The 15830-nt window shown below is 40.6% G+C and overlaps 1 protein-coding gene across 2 annotated transcripts in view; it reads left to right on the top strand.

Annotated features, from left to right (window-relative positions):
- Positions 1-15830, top strand: part of RELN (reelin) — a 455662-nt gene that overhangs the window by 413574 nt on the left and 26258 nt on the right. For both annotated transcript variants that reach the window (XM_008149850.3, XM_008149843.3), the window contains exons 47-54: positions 3643-3783; positions 5026-5203; positions 8008-8201; positions 9756-10012; positions 10510-10664; positions 11629-11843; positions 13996-14173; positions 15625-15800. In XM_008149850.3, the coding sequence (XP_008148072.2) occupies positions 3643-3783; positions 5026-5203; positions 8008-8201; positions 9756-10012; positions 10510-10664; positions 11629-11843; positions 13996-14173; positions 15625-15800 (1494 nt within the window). The remainder of the gene's footprint in view (positions 1-3642; positions 3784-5025; positions 5204-8007; positions 8202-9755; positions 10013-10509; positions 10665-11628; positions 11844-13995; positions 14174-15624; positions 15801-15830) is intronic.

Genomic DNA, 15830 nt, shown 5'->3' with positions numbered 1-15830 from the left:
AATTCATCCTCTTAGTGAATGTGTTCCCTTTTCTTATACAACTAGAGGCCCAGAGCACGAAATTCGTGCAAGGGGGGAGGTGGGGGGGGGGGTCCTCTCAGCCCAACCTGTACCCTCTCCAATCCGGGACCCCTCGGGGTATGTCCGACTGCCAGTTTAGGCCTATGGGATCGGGCCTAAACTGGCAGTCGGACATCCTTCTCACAATCCAGGACCACTGGCTCCTAATTGCTCACCTCCCTGCCTGCCTGATCACTCCTAACTGCGCCCCCTGCCGGCCTGGTCCCCCCCAACTGCCCCCCCCCTGCCAGCCTGGTTGCCCCTCACTGCCCCCCTCTGCTGGCCTGGTCACCCCTAACTGCCGGCCTGGTTGCCCCACGCAGCCTGTTGTTCGGTCATTTGGTCGCCCTTTATTGCCTCCCCTGCCAGCCTGGTCACCCCACACAGCCCACTGCTTAGTCATTTGGTCGGCCCTCACTAACCCCCCTGCTGGCCTGGTCGCCCCACACAGCCTGCTGCTCAGTCATTTGGTCGGCCCTCACTAACCCCCCTGCTGGCCTGGTCGCCCCACACAGCCTGCTGCTCAGTCGTTTGGTCGGCCCTCACTAACTCCCCCGCCGGCCTGGTTGTCTCACACAGCCTGTTCGGTCATCCATTTGGTTGTTTCGGTTGCGACAGTCACTTAGACTTTTATATATAGAGATGACATTGGCTAGTGTTAAGTACTCCTGTTTTGTGGGTACATAATTACTAGGTGTAGTTATTCCCAAGGATATAAGATTATCACATTTGAGACACGACCTTAAAAATCATCTACCGTATTTTCCGGCGTATAAGACAACTGGGCGTATAGAAGATTTTCCTGGGTTAAAAAGTCATCTTATACGCCGGAAAATACGGTAATTTAACCCTCTCATTATATACAGTATGTTAAGTTACTCCCTGTGGACATAGAATTTACTGGTACCAGAGTATAGATCAGAGCCCTTATTTGAAAACGTCATGGTTAGAGGTCCCCATAAAAGCTATCAACCCCCACAATGCATCTGACTCTTTTTAAAAAAAATTTTTTTATTGATTTCAGAGAGAAAGGGAGAGGGAGGGAGAAACATTGATGAGAGAGAATCATTGATTGGCTGCCTTCTGCACGCTCCTTACTGGGGAATCGAGCCCGCAACCCGGGCATGTGCCCTTGACCAGAATCGAACCCGGCGTCCTTTAGTCCACAGGCAAACTCTCTGCCCACTGAGCCAAACCAGCTAGGGCGCACCTGGCTCTTAATTCTTCTGTACAAGCTCTCTGTTAAGTGGCTGCCCAGCCTGATTAAACACAACCAGTGATTAGAAAGCCACCACTGCTAGGCAGCCCATGCCACCTCCCAATGGCAACGAAGTTCTCCTTCCCCTTCAACATCAAATCACTGCCCCTCCACTCTGACGCCCAGCCCCTGCCTACCCGTCTGTAAGAACTCTCTTATTTCATTTTCCTGGCCATCTTTATTGCTGTTAACGTGCTATCCTTTCAGTAACTGTTTATGAAGCCCAACAATAAAATAATAAGTAAGGATAATTATCTAACAGAGGAAATTACACATAAAAAGGCACTTTTGATGCAAGGTGAGAGGACTTTGATGAAGCATATATAAAACATTAGGGAAATGAGGAAATTCCATTACTTGCCTACTATCTATAAGCACTAAAGATATAAAGCAATATTTCCCAAAGGGATACAGAGATATTCCCTGCCCTATTCCCTGCCCTTCAGAAGCTTATGGTCTAAAGAAAGACAGAAGAAATATATAAGTTTTGACTTGCTATCAGAATCCAAGTGAAGATGTGCTCTGGAAATACGATATTCCACTATGTTGTTTATAAGATGTTGCTGAGCATTAACAGGCATGGCTATTAATAAACTTAGTCACTAAAAATTAAGTGATCAGCAGAGCCACTGAGTTGCACAACTGCAGGGGCCTTCTTCACATAATTTCCTGTGAGAATGGCGGCCCCTGGGTACCAATTCCCTGCACCTATAGAGCACGTACTAAGCGCTAGGCACTGTACCTCGAGTGTGTAATGTTGAACAAAAGGAATTAACCCTGCTCTCTTATAACTTCCTCTTCTGAGGAGGAGACAGACATTTAAGAAATATATATGCACATAATCATAGGACTACAGTTTTGGTCAATACTATAAAAGGAAAAGAGCAGTTTGCTGTAGAAGAAATGTAATTTTTAAAGGGATCACAAAGAAAAATTTCTCTATGAGTACCTGGCATTTCCTCTGAGCCCCAAAGGCCACACAGGGATTAATCAGGCAGAGAGAGGGAAAATATGCAGGCAGAGGTGGGAGATCAGTGAGCTTCAAGAACTGAGAGTAGGAGCCATGCTCCAGAGTGAGAGGACAGGATGAGGGACTAGCTCGTGTGGAGCCTCATAGGCCAAGGAAGAGTTTGGGTTTGAAGCTAAATGCTATAGGATGTGTGATAAGAGGGAATTAGGTAGATACTTCTCTGCTGGGAGTGACATATGGGGGCTGATGAGCAAGAGGATTGTGGAGAAATCTGTCTGTACATAGATGTTCAGTAAACAAATATCAAACTGAACTATTTGTTTTCAGTGTGATGATTTCAATTCTGATCTGTTTCTTTTCTATTTTCTAAACTTAATAGAAATGTTTTCTGTTAGAAAATACGAAAACCTTGCTGTTTGTTGTTGGTCATTTGCCCTGCCTGACACAGATATATCTCAGTCAAGTGATTCAATCTGTTAATGACAAACATATCTGAGACCATAAAACAAAACTTGCTCTGGCTAATCCTTTCCTCTGTTTCAAACTCACTTGAGCCTCAGGCATTTTTTGGATTTTACTGCCACCTAGTGTCTCTGAAATCATAAGTTTGTGTTTCTGAACAAGACACTTCCCCAAACTGTACAACTGTGCAAATATATTTCTACTTCTGAAATGGGATAATGTCTAATTTGATTTTATTTATGTTGCTTTTAAATCAATATAAAATAATTCTAGTCTTATTTATAACCCTCTCTCTTTTATCTGTTCAGTTATCTAGCATTTCACTGATCCCTCTGATTTGCACTCCTACAGTCTTTTTAAGGCTTGCATGTGAAAATTCCTCACAAATGCTGTGTGAGGGGGACCAGTATGCCCAAGTATCTGGCCTTAGGGAGCAAGCAGGAGTTGAAATCCAACTCATAGCCTGCTTCCTAAGTCAAATGCAAAGGGGTTGTGGCTGCTCAAGGACTGGCATCTTTTTCTAATTTGCAAATGTAAGTTGGCTGCAGACCCAAGTCACTCCACAGTGGCTCCCCCCCACAAAAAAATTCAGGGCTCACAGTTCCCTTGAAACAGTTGGTTTTAGGGTTAGTTTTAGTTTCTGTTTTAGTTTGTTTTTACGAGGCTTATAAAGATCATTGGCCCAAAATATATTCTCAAGCTTTTGCAGTTCAGTTTGGTTTGGTTTTGTTAATCACTTTTGCATAGAATACTGCAATGATGAATGCTCTTTTCGGAACACAAGTGGGGATATCCATGCATTTGTGTTACCCTCCTCCATGCACCTGTTTAATCACACCAGAACACGTCTTTTTCACCACACCCTTCATTAAAATTCTCTCTTTCTTCAAAGGTCCCAAGCCACTCGTTTCCGTTGGCATCAACCAGCTCCTTTTGACAAGCAGCAGACATGGGCGATAGATAACGTCTATATTGGGGATGGCTGCATAGACATGTGCAGTGGCCATGGGAGGTGCATCCAAGGAAACTGTGTGTAAGTAGATTTGTTCTCTTCCTTCTGTAGAAAGTTCCTGACTCACATTCCAGCCAGGAGATTTTTCTGAAACTGGTTTATTAGTCACTCCCAAGCTACCTGAGGTTATACATTTGTCCTAAAATCTGATGCTGAGCTAACTACAGTGTTTATGGCAACTGTATCTTCATTCTTGCTTGGAGTTGTCAGGAGAAAGCTGAATTATAATTGACTGATTTTATTTCCTTCTGTGTTTCTGTGATACACCAGAACCTTGAAATAGACATTAAAAGAAGATCAGGAGTTCCATATGTTCTGACCAAAAGTAATACATCATTAAGTATTTTCCTCACTTAGGTCTGAATTTATGTAATGATGTACATTACTGTGGTTTAATTGGTCTTCCTGTGTCATTTGCTTAAGAAAGTACATAAATGCCTGATCAATTTAACATGTATATATTTGATGGAGAGGCCTATTATTTTACTCTTAGAGATCCGTGGCATCTTCGGAAGGATCTAAACTAGGTGGTGTGTGTGTGTGTGTGTGTGTGTGTGTGTGTGTGTGTGTGTGTGTGTGTGTGTTTTGTGTACTACAGGCCTCTGTGCTTTATTTTCAAAGATTATACTGTTTGATGAATTGAAGATGCTAAGAGAGAATTCATAGTGCCTTCTCCACTCATGTCCACACACCTGGAAAGTCTTGCTTTTGTTTAATGATCTGGCCCATATCCAGAATTATCTCTGAGATTCCCGAGCCTCCCAGTTCTGGATTCATTTTTCCTCCCACATGGAATAGAGAAGTCAGTCCTTTGGTCAAAGAGGTCAGATGCCGTTCAAAGTACCTTCTGCTGTTGGGAACATGGCTTCTTGGATTCCCAATTGGCCCAAAGGCTCTATTAAGACCCGTTCTGTACATTGTTAGTGCCTACCAGTTTAGTTTGGCAGCTGCAGCTGTTTATCAGCCATCCAGAACTGTGTCATATAGATACAGGGCTTTAGTAAATTTTTTTGAAGTTGCTTCTTTCTCTCCACCTGTAAGTCCACGCCACTACTTTAGGAAAGCCTAGGGACATTTAATCCACAGCTTATTTTTAACCTAAAGCACTCTTAAGGAGAGGAGGTGAATACTGGCAAGCTCTGTGAAGATGAATAACCTTTCATCATCACGGATGGGAAAAGGTTCGGCTTCACTAATTTGAGCACACACTTGTGCAGGGCTGTGTTTGATGTTGACTTTTCCTGTCTCTTTCTCCGCACCCAGCTGTGATGAGCAGTGGGGTGGCCTGTACTGTGATGAGCCTGAGACCTCCCTTCCAACTCAACTCAAAGACAACTTCAATCGAGCTCCATCCAACCAGAACTGGCTTACTGTGAACGGAGGGAAATTAAGCACCGTGTGTGGAGCTGTGGCTTCAGGAATGGCTCTTCATTTCAGCGGAGTGAGTGGTTGGCTACTGGTTAATCATTTCTGCATCCTCCAAGATTCCCCCAAATGGTTGCATCTCCTTTAAAGTTTAATTGGCAGATCAAGATGCAGAGTTATGCATTCTAAATGCACAGCCGGATCTGAACTTGCAACTTTATACATATCAGAATACACTAATTATGTCCAACATTTTCCTATCACAAATCAGCTGAGACAATTTAATTATGCAGGGCAGTGCCAGCACGAGACATATTGAAGTACATATGTTTAGAATTTCTATCCTGGGAGAGAGTGCCGGCACAATGTGTGAGGGTCTTCCATCTTGATGATGCTCTAACTGAAAACTCGAGCTTGCAACAGATTTTGGAATTAAGGAGCCAAAATCTAGAAAATGAGCTTCAGTGTTTCCTGAATTTGTTAATAACAATTAATCCTTTCTGTAAATTATCCAAGAATAATTGTCAGTAATTACTAGATACTTGTATTTATAGCAAATTATTTTCTGAATGACAGCAGCAATGTTAGAAAATTTCCTTCAGAAATTTATACTCATCCTACATTGCTGCCAAAGATGACTTGTTTAAAAATAGTATTTCTCGCCCAGCTGGGCTCAATCCCCAGTTGGAGGGAGGGTGCAAGAGGCAACTGATTAAGATGTTTCTATCTCTTTATTCCTCTCAATAAAAAGATATTTTTAAAATATAGTATTTCTCCAATACCATAATTAGATATCCCTCACAGGCAGTTGAATTTTTATTATAAATTCAGCCCTGACTTGTTAGAGCATCAGCCCATGCACCGAAGGGTCACAGATTCAATTACCAAGCCTGGGCACATACCTCGGTTGCAGGTTTGATCCCTGTGCCCATGCAGAGCCTGTGAGGGAGACAACCGATTGATATGGCTCTCTCACATCTCTCACATCTCTCTCTCTCTCTCTCTCTCTCTCTCTCTCTCTCTCTCTCTCCTCCCTCTCCCTCTCCTCTCTCCCTCTCTCTCCTTTTTCCTTCCCCTATTCTCTCTTTTTTTAAAAAAAAATATATAAATTTACTGTGAGTTCTTTATTTCCCTATCATGCCCTACCTTCGAGTTTGCATTTGTGCCAATGAAGTATATTATTTATATTCAGTGTTTTAGGCCCAAGAGTAACAAGAGGACATACAGCATATAAGATTTTTTTAACCAACCACACTGACTAGGAATGCAGTGTGTGTTCACAATACTCTTTCTAGCTTAGGTGGAACTCTAAGGGGAACTTAGGGGAACTCGTTTTCCTCAGATATTCAACCAAGAAATCTCTACCTACATTAATGAGTTAATATTGGTGACATTCAAATCAGCTATAAAAGTTTAAATAAAAAGCACTACAACTATTATCTCTAATTATAATAAATGCCTATGAGTAACTGGGAAATCTATATATATATATATAAAGAGGTAATATGCAAATTAGCTGGGATGCCATAATAGTCACAACCAGCTCAGAAGGAGACTGCGCATGCAGCAGGACAGAGCAGGGCCCGCAGAGAGCAGGGAGCAGGATGGGCCTGCCTGCCCGGGTACAGCCACGGCAAGCAAGCAGGCCCACCCACAGAGAGCGGGGAGCAGGGTGGGCCTGCCTGCTTGCTGGGGCACACTGGCAGTCCCGCCTCTGCACGTGAACTGCAGAGGAAACACCTTTTCAGACAGCTCATTGGCTAAGCTCCTGGTATGCCACTCGCAGTGTTCTTGGTAACTTGCATAATGAGAATCCAAGAAGGTGATCTAGGGTTTTTCCACCTCACTCTGGAGGAAAAAACAAAGGCCTGCTGCTGGAGGGGCTAAGAAATGTCATATCCTGCCCTAGCCAGTTTGACTCAGTGGATAGAGCCTCGGCCTGTCAACCACAGGGTCCAGGTTCGATTCTGTTCAAGGGCATGTACCTAGGTTGCAGGCTCCTCCCTGGCCGGGGCCCAGGTCAGGGTTCATGCAGGAGGCAATCAATCTAAGTGTCCCTCTCACATTGATGTTTCTCTCTGTCTTTCCCTCTCTCTTCCATGCTCTCTTAAAATCAATGGAAAAATATCCTCAGGTGAGGATAAGAAAGAAAGAAAGAAAGAAAGAAAGAAAGAAAGAAAGAAAGAAAGAAAGAAAGAAAAGAAAAGAAAGAGCTGACATATCCTATGAAAGAGACATCTTGAAAATGCCTAAAGAACATTGTCATTTTTGCGTGGTGAAGGGACTGAAGTCTGTCTTGATGAAAACACCTTGGCGGCTGCAGCGACCAGCAGTGGTGGCAGCAGCAGGGTGATGGGGGCAGCACCTTCCTCTGATCAGCCCAGTCGCCTCCTGCAGAGGGAGGCCAGATTGCAGCTTAGGCCCGCTCCCCAGGGGGAGCGGGCCTAAGCTGTCAGTAGGACATCCCCTGAGGGCTCCCGGATTGCAAAGGGTGCATGTCGAGCTGAGGGACCGCCCCCGCTCCCATGCACGAATTTCATGCACCAGGCCTCTAGTGTCTAATAAAAACATAGAACAGTTACTTTAATTCCAGCTCTTATCTTGCTTATAAGAAAATAGAAGACAATCTTCTTAGATACATTGCCCTTTGTAAGTTCTAATACAGAAATTTCAAAGTTCAGCAAATATTTGCTGAGTACCTACTGTGTACTAGAAGCCATGCTAGGAGCTAGTATAACAGGAGAAATTAATAAAATGGGTATTTTAATATTGTGTAACTTGTATTATAAAAGAAAAACAAAAAGGATGGAAGCCAGAGAAAACCAATAACATGCAATCACAATTCCTTATCACTGTCTGTTCCATTCTGCTTTTCCTTAGGGTTGCAGTCGACTGTTAGTCACCGTGGATCTAAACCTCACCAATGCCGAATTTATCCAATTTTACTTCATGTATGGATGCCTGATTCCACCAAACAACCGTAACCAAGGGGTCCTCTTGGAATATTCTGTCAATGGAGGCATCACCTGGAACCTGCTAATGGAAATTTTCTATGACCAGTACAGCAAACCTGGGTTTGTATTCTCTGTTATCTCTAATAACAAGTATGATTAGCAAAGATTCTTGGTGAGCCCTGCCAGTAATCAATCACGGGGACTTATGGGGACCTTGACATTACCTATCAGTAGAGGATGCCTCTGAAACCGACCCACTTGAAGGTGAGGTTCTTGAGATGGATAAACAGCTGGTTTGGGTTTTTAAGACCAACTAGTTTTCAAATCCCAGAATAAGATAAAATACAGCCGACAACGGTTTGGCTCAGTGGATAGAGCGTCGGCCTGTGGACTGAAAGGTCCCAGGTTCGATTCCAGTCAAGGGCATGTACCTTGGTTGCAGGCACATCCCCAGTGCGGGTGGGGGGGCGGTGCAGGAGGCAGCTGATCGATGTTTCTCTCTCATCGATGTTTCTAACTCTCTATCTCTCTCTCTTCCTCTCTGTAAAAAATCAATAAAATATATTTTTTTAAAAAAAGATAAAATACAGTACCAATAATGAATAGACCCAAAAAAACATATATATTCATGAGCTTGTGGTAATTAAGTTCAACAGCATTTTGGGAAAATGAAAACAGAAAAAATATTTATTTATATAGGTTCATTCCATTTTAGAGAATTGGGGGCTAGAAAATAAACACAAAATGTAAATATTCTTAAGAATCCTAGAGTCTAGTTTTAAATTCCTTATTTAAAAACCCTGAATAGCCCTGGCCCTGGCCTGGAGCACTAATATTAAGAATAAAGGGAAGTAAATTAGCATGCATTAAAAGTGAGAGTTTATGCAGAGAACAATAAACCTCAGGAAATTATTTTCCTCAACAGACTTTATGAGTTGTGAATATAAGTTTGAAAGGGTTTCACATATCCCTGGGGTTTAAATCCATAATTGTGACTAAGGGGTATTTCAGACCTGATTTCTCGCTGGTTAAGGTTCATGTTGGAGCGTGGAGCCATGTTCTTCCATGTCTGTCCTTGGTGGCTGAGTCAGAAAGGCGTGCTGGGCTCATTAGCCCATGGTTCTCACTCAACAGTTCTTAACACACATGTAAAGTCAATGTCAAACCACATGCAACTGATAAAGTAATTACTTACAGCCTGGTACTGTCAGGCTGAGAGTCCAAACTATCCTGCCATAATCTAGTGTGCATATTTTGAGCAAATTGTTGGTGCTCGTTGGGCGTAGAATGAAATCAAGGAGCCAGGAGAAGGAAACGGATGAAATTAGCTCCAAGGTGACATTTAAAAAAAAAAAGTCAACTGGCTTATGTCTACCCAAGTGCATATACTCTAGGTCTACAGTTCCCAGGCAAGCAGAAAACTGTGGAGTCCTTCTAAGGCAGCCCAGGGGCAGTCGAGTAAGTTGGTAGTTCCAGGATACTTGAATTGTTCGCATTCTGTTTCCCTGACTTAGTGGCCGGAGAGACTTCATAAGATCAAGTCAGTTCATTGTGGTTTTTAAAAATTATTTTAGTCAATGTCCTCCACTCGCTATGTGACACGGTTGTAAATTACTTTTACTTACATGAGACCTTTGACAATACTTCCCCCACCCCACCATCATTTTCTTACAGATTCGTGAATATCCTTCTCCCTCCTGATGCTAAAGAGATTGCTACTCGCTTCCGCTGGTGGCAGCCGAGACACGATGGCCTGGATCAGAACGACTGGGCCATCGACAATGTCCTCATCTCAGGCTCTGCCGACCAGAGGACAGTCATGCTGGACACCTTCAGCAGCGCCCCAGTGCCCCAGCACGAACGCTCCCCGGCAGACGCTGGCCCTGTCGGAAGAATTGCTTTTGACATGTTTATGGAGGACAAAACTGCAGGTACATTTTTCATAATGCTAAATAAAAATCCAGTGGAAATGCTATTTGGATTTGGGTCTTTTCAAAAGAGTAGACTATGGAACCTTTTACAGATTCCCAAATGGTACAGAAACAGAGAAAGGGTATCACCCTTTTGTTTTTCTCAGTCTTCCTAGTTTACATTATACCTAAATATTTTCTTTCATTCACGCCATCAAGTATGTTTTTATTAAATAACATTCTGTAGTTTTGTTAATAGGACATTTTATTTTCGTATAAAATTTTCATTTCTGTTTCTGTTTTCTAACTTTGGGTAGAAAGCCAACATTTCCTGGTCACTTTGTTTTAATATCAAGAGACAAGTGTTTAGTTTTGCTACATGTCCGATGCATTTGTGATTTATGTTTCCGAGAGTGTCCAAGGTCTTGCTTTTCCCTTTATTCCAGTAGGAGTAGCACAATGAAAATTTGCCTCAAGTATTTTTGTCATGAAATTTTCATCCTTTGTGTTTTTTTAAGTGAGCGAGCATTGGCTATTCCATGACGATTGTACAGTGGAAAGATTCTGTGACTCCCCTGATGGTGTCATGATCTGTGGCAGTCATGATGGGAGAGAAGTGTACGCAGTGACTCACGACCTGACTCCCACTGACAACTGGATCATGCAGTTCAAGGTGAAAATGTTATGGTCTTGATTACACAAGTAAACATATACTAGCAATATAAAAATGAAAAAGCAACTGTAGAGACAAAGGTCATCTACTTCATTGACTTAATATATACTTGGAAATATAAAATTTAACATTAAGGTATACAACTCAATTATATATAACTTAATGACATAATATACTTTACTTCTGAACTATTTCAGGATAAATCTTTTATAAGAGTAAATGTGCTTCTGCTCAGGGTCAAATACTAATAGAGCAAATATTGATAAATATGTAGAATACTGATTCCAACTGGCAATCTTTTCCTTTACAAAAGGATTAAAGTTAGTATGGTTATATCTACTTTTTTTACAAGAGCATTTTAATGTTTCTGAAGAAGGAAAATTATGGGAAACAAAGGCATGAATAGCATTAATGCCAGCGTTAATTTTGGCTAAGATTTTATGTCAACCAATTTATTCTGTCTACCTTACCTGCACTGTATTAGTAACAAATGCCGCATTATGGCTACCTCCATCAAAGTACCTTCTGTTATCACTTCATTATGTCTTACTTGTAGTTGAAAGTGATTTATTGAGAGTCATAAATTGTAGGACAAAATAGTAAACTTGGTAAAGCTGTTAGCATTCTGCCAAAGAGAAGCGCCAGACCATTAGCACAACAAACAACAATTTGCAAGAGGGCCCAGGCCTCCCCAGGCAATCAGCCAACCATGGCAAAAGCACAGGTTTCAGCTTCTTTCCAAACTCCCTGCCCAATATATTTGGCACTTTCTGTAACGTGTCACCTGGAGCAACCATGTCAACTTTCCCACGCATCAGCAGAACGAGGAATGAACCTGAAAATACAGGATAGATGTGGTGCAGTGTCTATCAAATGATCAGCAACTTTTTTGTACCAAGTCCTTAGAGTAGAAACATGTAATATGGGTTTAATGTATTAACAAGCTTGCTTTTCTGTTTATTAGATCTCTGTTGGATGTAAAGTATCTGAAAAAGTTGCTCAAAATCAAATTCATGTGCAGTATTCTACTGACTTTGGAGTGAGCTGGAATTATCTGGTCCCTCAGTGCCTACCTGCGGACCCAAAATGCTCGGGAAGTGTTTCTCAGCCATCTGTATTCTTTCCGACGAAAGGATGGAAAAGGATCACCTACCCCCTCCCTGAAAGCTTAGTGGGAAAGTAAGTAGAAAATTAAAATAAAGCCTGGCTCCAACCATCCAGGAGTAGATTAGGGACCCTGGTTGAGCCTGAGAGTCTGTGTGATTGTGAGTAAAATGCTGTCTTCCTCCCTAACTCTAAAGGCTCTCTAAATTGGTGACCTCATGAATGGCTAAGTCAAGGAGATCTCAAATTGTAATTCTCAGACTTGTCAAGACGGACCTTGGCAGGCCCTTTCATGTGCTATACCTCAGTGTCGGCAAATGGGAACAGAGCAATGGTGATGGCCTGGGAGCCAGCTGAGAAGGTGTATGTTACCCTATGGACCTGTAGACTGTGGTCCACCACACATCATATGCTTTCCTCGTTACGGCCTTGTCAACCCATGATAGACGAAGCCAGGAGCAAAACCCTAACTCATTATGGTGTTTGTACAAATCCTAACTCTTCATGCTATTTGTACAAGTATGGTTTGTAGGTTTCATTTTTCTCCTATCAAAGCATTATATTCTGTACCTGCAGTGAAAAGTAATTAGTCTGGATCAGTCGTGAGCCAACATGATTAAACTGTTCTCTAAAAAGTCTGTGGATAAGTTAATTTAAGGCAATTCCAAAAGATTTATCTTTCAACTGTAAAATTAGGAAAAAAGATACATTAAAGAAAATGATAGGTGAACTTCCATCATAGGAATCATAGTGCGTGGCTAAATGAAAAACTTTCTCGTGAAAGAGAGTTATGATATATGACCAGAATACATAAAGCCTTTTGAATAAGGTGCTTACACATAGCTTTTCCAGTGTTTATAGCTATCATTTACTACTTAAGCATTCACAGTTTTCAGGAACAAATCTAAAGGGCTTGGTCAATTAACATAATAGGAAGCCAAATCAGGATACTTTCAGCTGCTGGTAACAGAAAAGCCAATTCAAATGGACTCAATTAAAAATGAAATGTATTATATCTATAATGAAAATAATCCAAAGATAAATGATTCATAATAACAATATTCAAAGACATTGTTATTTCTTACTCTTAACTCTTACTTTGTTCCACTGTCCACACATTGGCCACACTCAGCCTTCAGGCTGGTTCCCCTGACCATAGATGACTTTCAGAAAATTGGAACGGAATGCAATCTTACCTGTGTTCAATGCGAGAGAAAGAGAGTTGCTTTTCTTTCAAAGAGAGCCAGAGCAAGCATCTCCTTGCATCCCATTGGTACAAATTAACCCAAGAATGCCCTTTCCTGACTCAGTCAATAGTTAAAGCAATTATATTATGAAAATTATCTCATATGACTCATCTGGGGTAAAATGCATGCTGGGAAGCCACCACAACATCCTTCCTCATTTTCCCCCTCCTGTTCTCTCTTTTCTTTTTTATAATGAAGTACAACTTACATTCAGTAAAATGCACATATCTTAATTGTTCAGTGCAGTGAGCTCTTACCATTGTGTAATCCTTGTAACCACCACAGGAACCAAGGTACAGAACATTTATATCACCCCAGAAAGTTCCCTCATGCGATTTGGACTCTACACCAACATGGTGTGGAGTATTTTAATATGAGGTTAATTATGGGGTTTGTATTTTTCCCAGAAGGCAGAGAAGAACAATGATGAAATTAAAATCTCAGGAAAATGTCCTTTAATATAACCCTTCCAAATTTGTTTTCTGATTAGCATAGTTACTCTGAGAATATTGATTATCTTTGGGGAATTCAGAAGTGTCTGTTTCCCAATCACCTGAGGGCTGTGTGCATGCTGACAAGGCTCTGTCCAAGGATTTGCTCACCTTCTGCACCATTTCAAAAATGCAATTAATGAATCTAAATTGTGATGCAATCACTGTATTCAAGTTCATATGCAATGTTTTAAATAATTGTGTGCTTTAAAATGCTCCTATTGCTTGAGATAGAGATTTCGTTATGTTTTCATTGTGTTGTACAAGTTTGTTCATATGTTATAAAATTTAAATGAAACTAGCTTTAAAGTTCCATGACTAGAAAGAAAAATATAATGACAGTCAGAAAACATTTTTTATTAATCCATTTCATACTCTCAGAGTGTCTTAAATGTTTTTTCTCTTGCACACTGAATGCACACACAGGAAAATGAACCTGAATAGAGTTAACGTTTGTTTTTCACTCCTCTGCTTTTGTGTTGCTAATAGTCCAGTAAGGTTTAGGTTCTATCAAAAGTACTCAGATATGCAGTGGGCAATCGATAATTTCTACCTGGGCCCTGGATGCTTGGACAACTGCAGGGGCCATGGAGATTGCTTAAAGGAACAGTGCATCTGTGATCCAGGATTCTCTGGGCCCAACTGCTACTTGACTCACACTCTGAAGGTAATGTCAAAGTCCCTGATGGAGCATGGACTCGAATTGTAGGCCCTGACTTAAGAACCCACTTACGTGTGAGACTAATAATTTATACAATGTTCTTTGGGGGCCCCAGGAAATAAATTCTTTGGGTAGAAACTAAAAAATGTCATAGGTTTCTTAGATCAGGATCTAGTACAATTTACCCAATTCACAAATACACCAGACTGTATGGAGCAAAGTATATAAATACTGTATTATAACTTAAGAAACATAGTCACAAGTAATGAATAAACTGAAAAAAAAATCTAGTTTCTTTCATGACATTCAAATTTCATTAGCATTCTTCAGATGGATTACAAATTGTACAAATCTATATTATGATTCAAATCTTTCTAATGAGAGTTTCCATGGTTAACAATGCATGTCTTCAGACTAGAGTCCCTACATGTAAACCTCCATTTTTAAAATTGCATTGATTTGCTAACAACAGCAAGGTAAGGTTCACATATGACTACACATCTTTAACCATAGAGATGATCATGTTCTAAGTCTGAAGAAGATCTATTTAAATCATTTCAACTATACAATAAGATAACAACTAGATAACTCTCTTAAATAAGTGGGGAAAAGTATATAGTTTTTCTGTATAATTGCTGCAATAATAATTCTAACAAATTATTTCCATGATATATTTCTACCATTAGAAAACATTGGGTGCCTCAACCCAATGCAAAACTGTATTATGGACAAAAAGAATATACTATGGGAAAAGTGAATAATCAAGATCTTGCTATGATGTGAGGAGATGAAATAATTTTACACAAAATTTAGCCATAATGAACCCTAATATTTAATTATCTACTCTGCATGTTTCATAATATCATAATAAATTATACTGCTACTTTTATAAACCCCCATTTAAATAAACATAATTTGGGAGTATATGCTTAAGTAACATTTTACAAATAGGAGTATTACTCTACTCAACCTTGTAATTGTTTTAAGATTCTCTCTAGACTTTAAATTCTAATTATTAAACATTATTTAAGTTTAAATGATCTTCACTATATGATTGAAAAGAACATGTGAAGCTATCCTTTTTTTTCATATCCTTGGAAAACCATTTAACACTAGCTCTAATTATTTTATTTTATTTTATTTTATTTTATTAATGATTTCAGAGAGGAAGGGTGAGGGAGAGAGATATAGAATCATCAATGATGAGAGAGAATCACCAATTGACTGCCTTCCCCATGACCCCACTGGGGATTGAGCCTGAATACGAGGCACATTCCCTGACCAAGAATCGAACCGCGACCTCCTGGTTCATAGGTCAACACTCAACCCCTGAGCCTACACCAGCCGAGCATCAGCTCTAATTTTTAAAGTCCAAGATTTAATTCTGAATTAACTTAACTATTCCATAGTTATTATCTGAAATTATTTTTAACCACAAGCTACTTATTTTTTTCCAGACTTTTCTGAAGGAACGCTTTGACAGTGAAGAGATCAAGCCTGATTTATGGATGTCCTTAGAAGGTGGGAGTACTTGTACTGAGTGTGGGATTCTTGCCGAGGACACTGCACTCTATTTTGGGGGATCCACTGTGAGACAAGCTATTACTCAAGATTTGGATCTCAGAGGGGCAAAGTAAGTCATTTTGAGTTTATTTTCATCACA

This window comes from Eptesicus fuscus, chromosome 14 (assembly GCF_027574615.1).
Source record: "Eptesicus fuscus isolate TK198812 chromosome 14, DD_ASM_mEF_20220401, whole genome shotgun sequence".
NCBI lineage: Eukaryota > Metazoa > Chordata > Mammalia > Chiroptera > Vespertilionidae > Eptesicus > Eptesicus fuscus.
The sequence above is the reverse complement of the archived record's forward strand: the minus strand, read 5'-3'. Positions and strand labels throughout refer to the sequence as shown.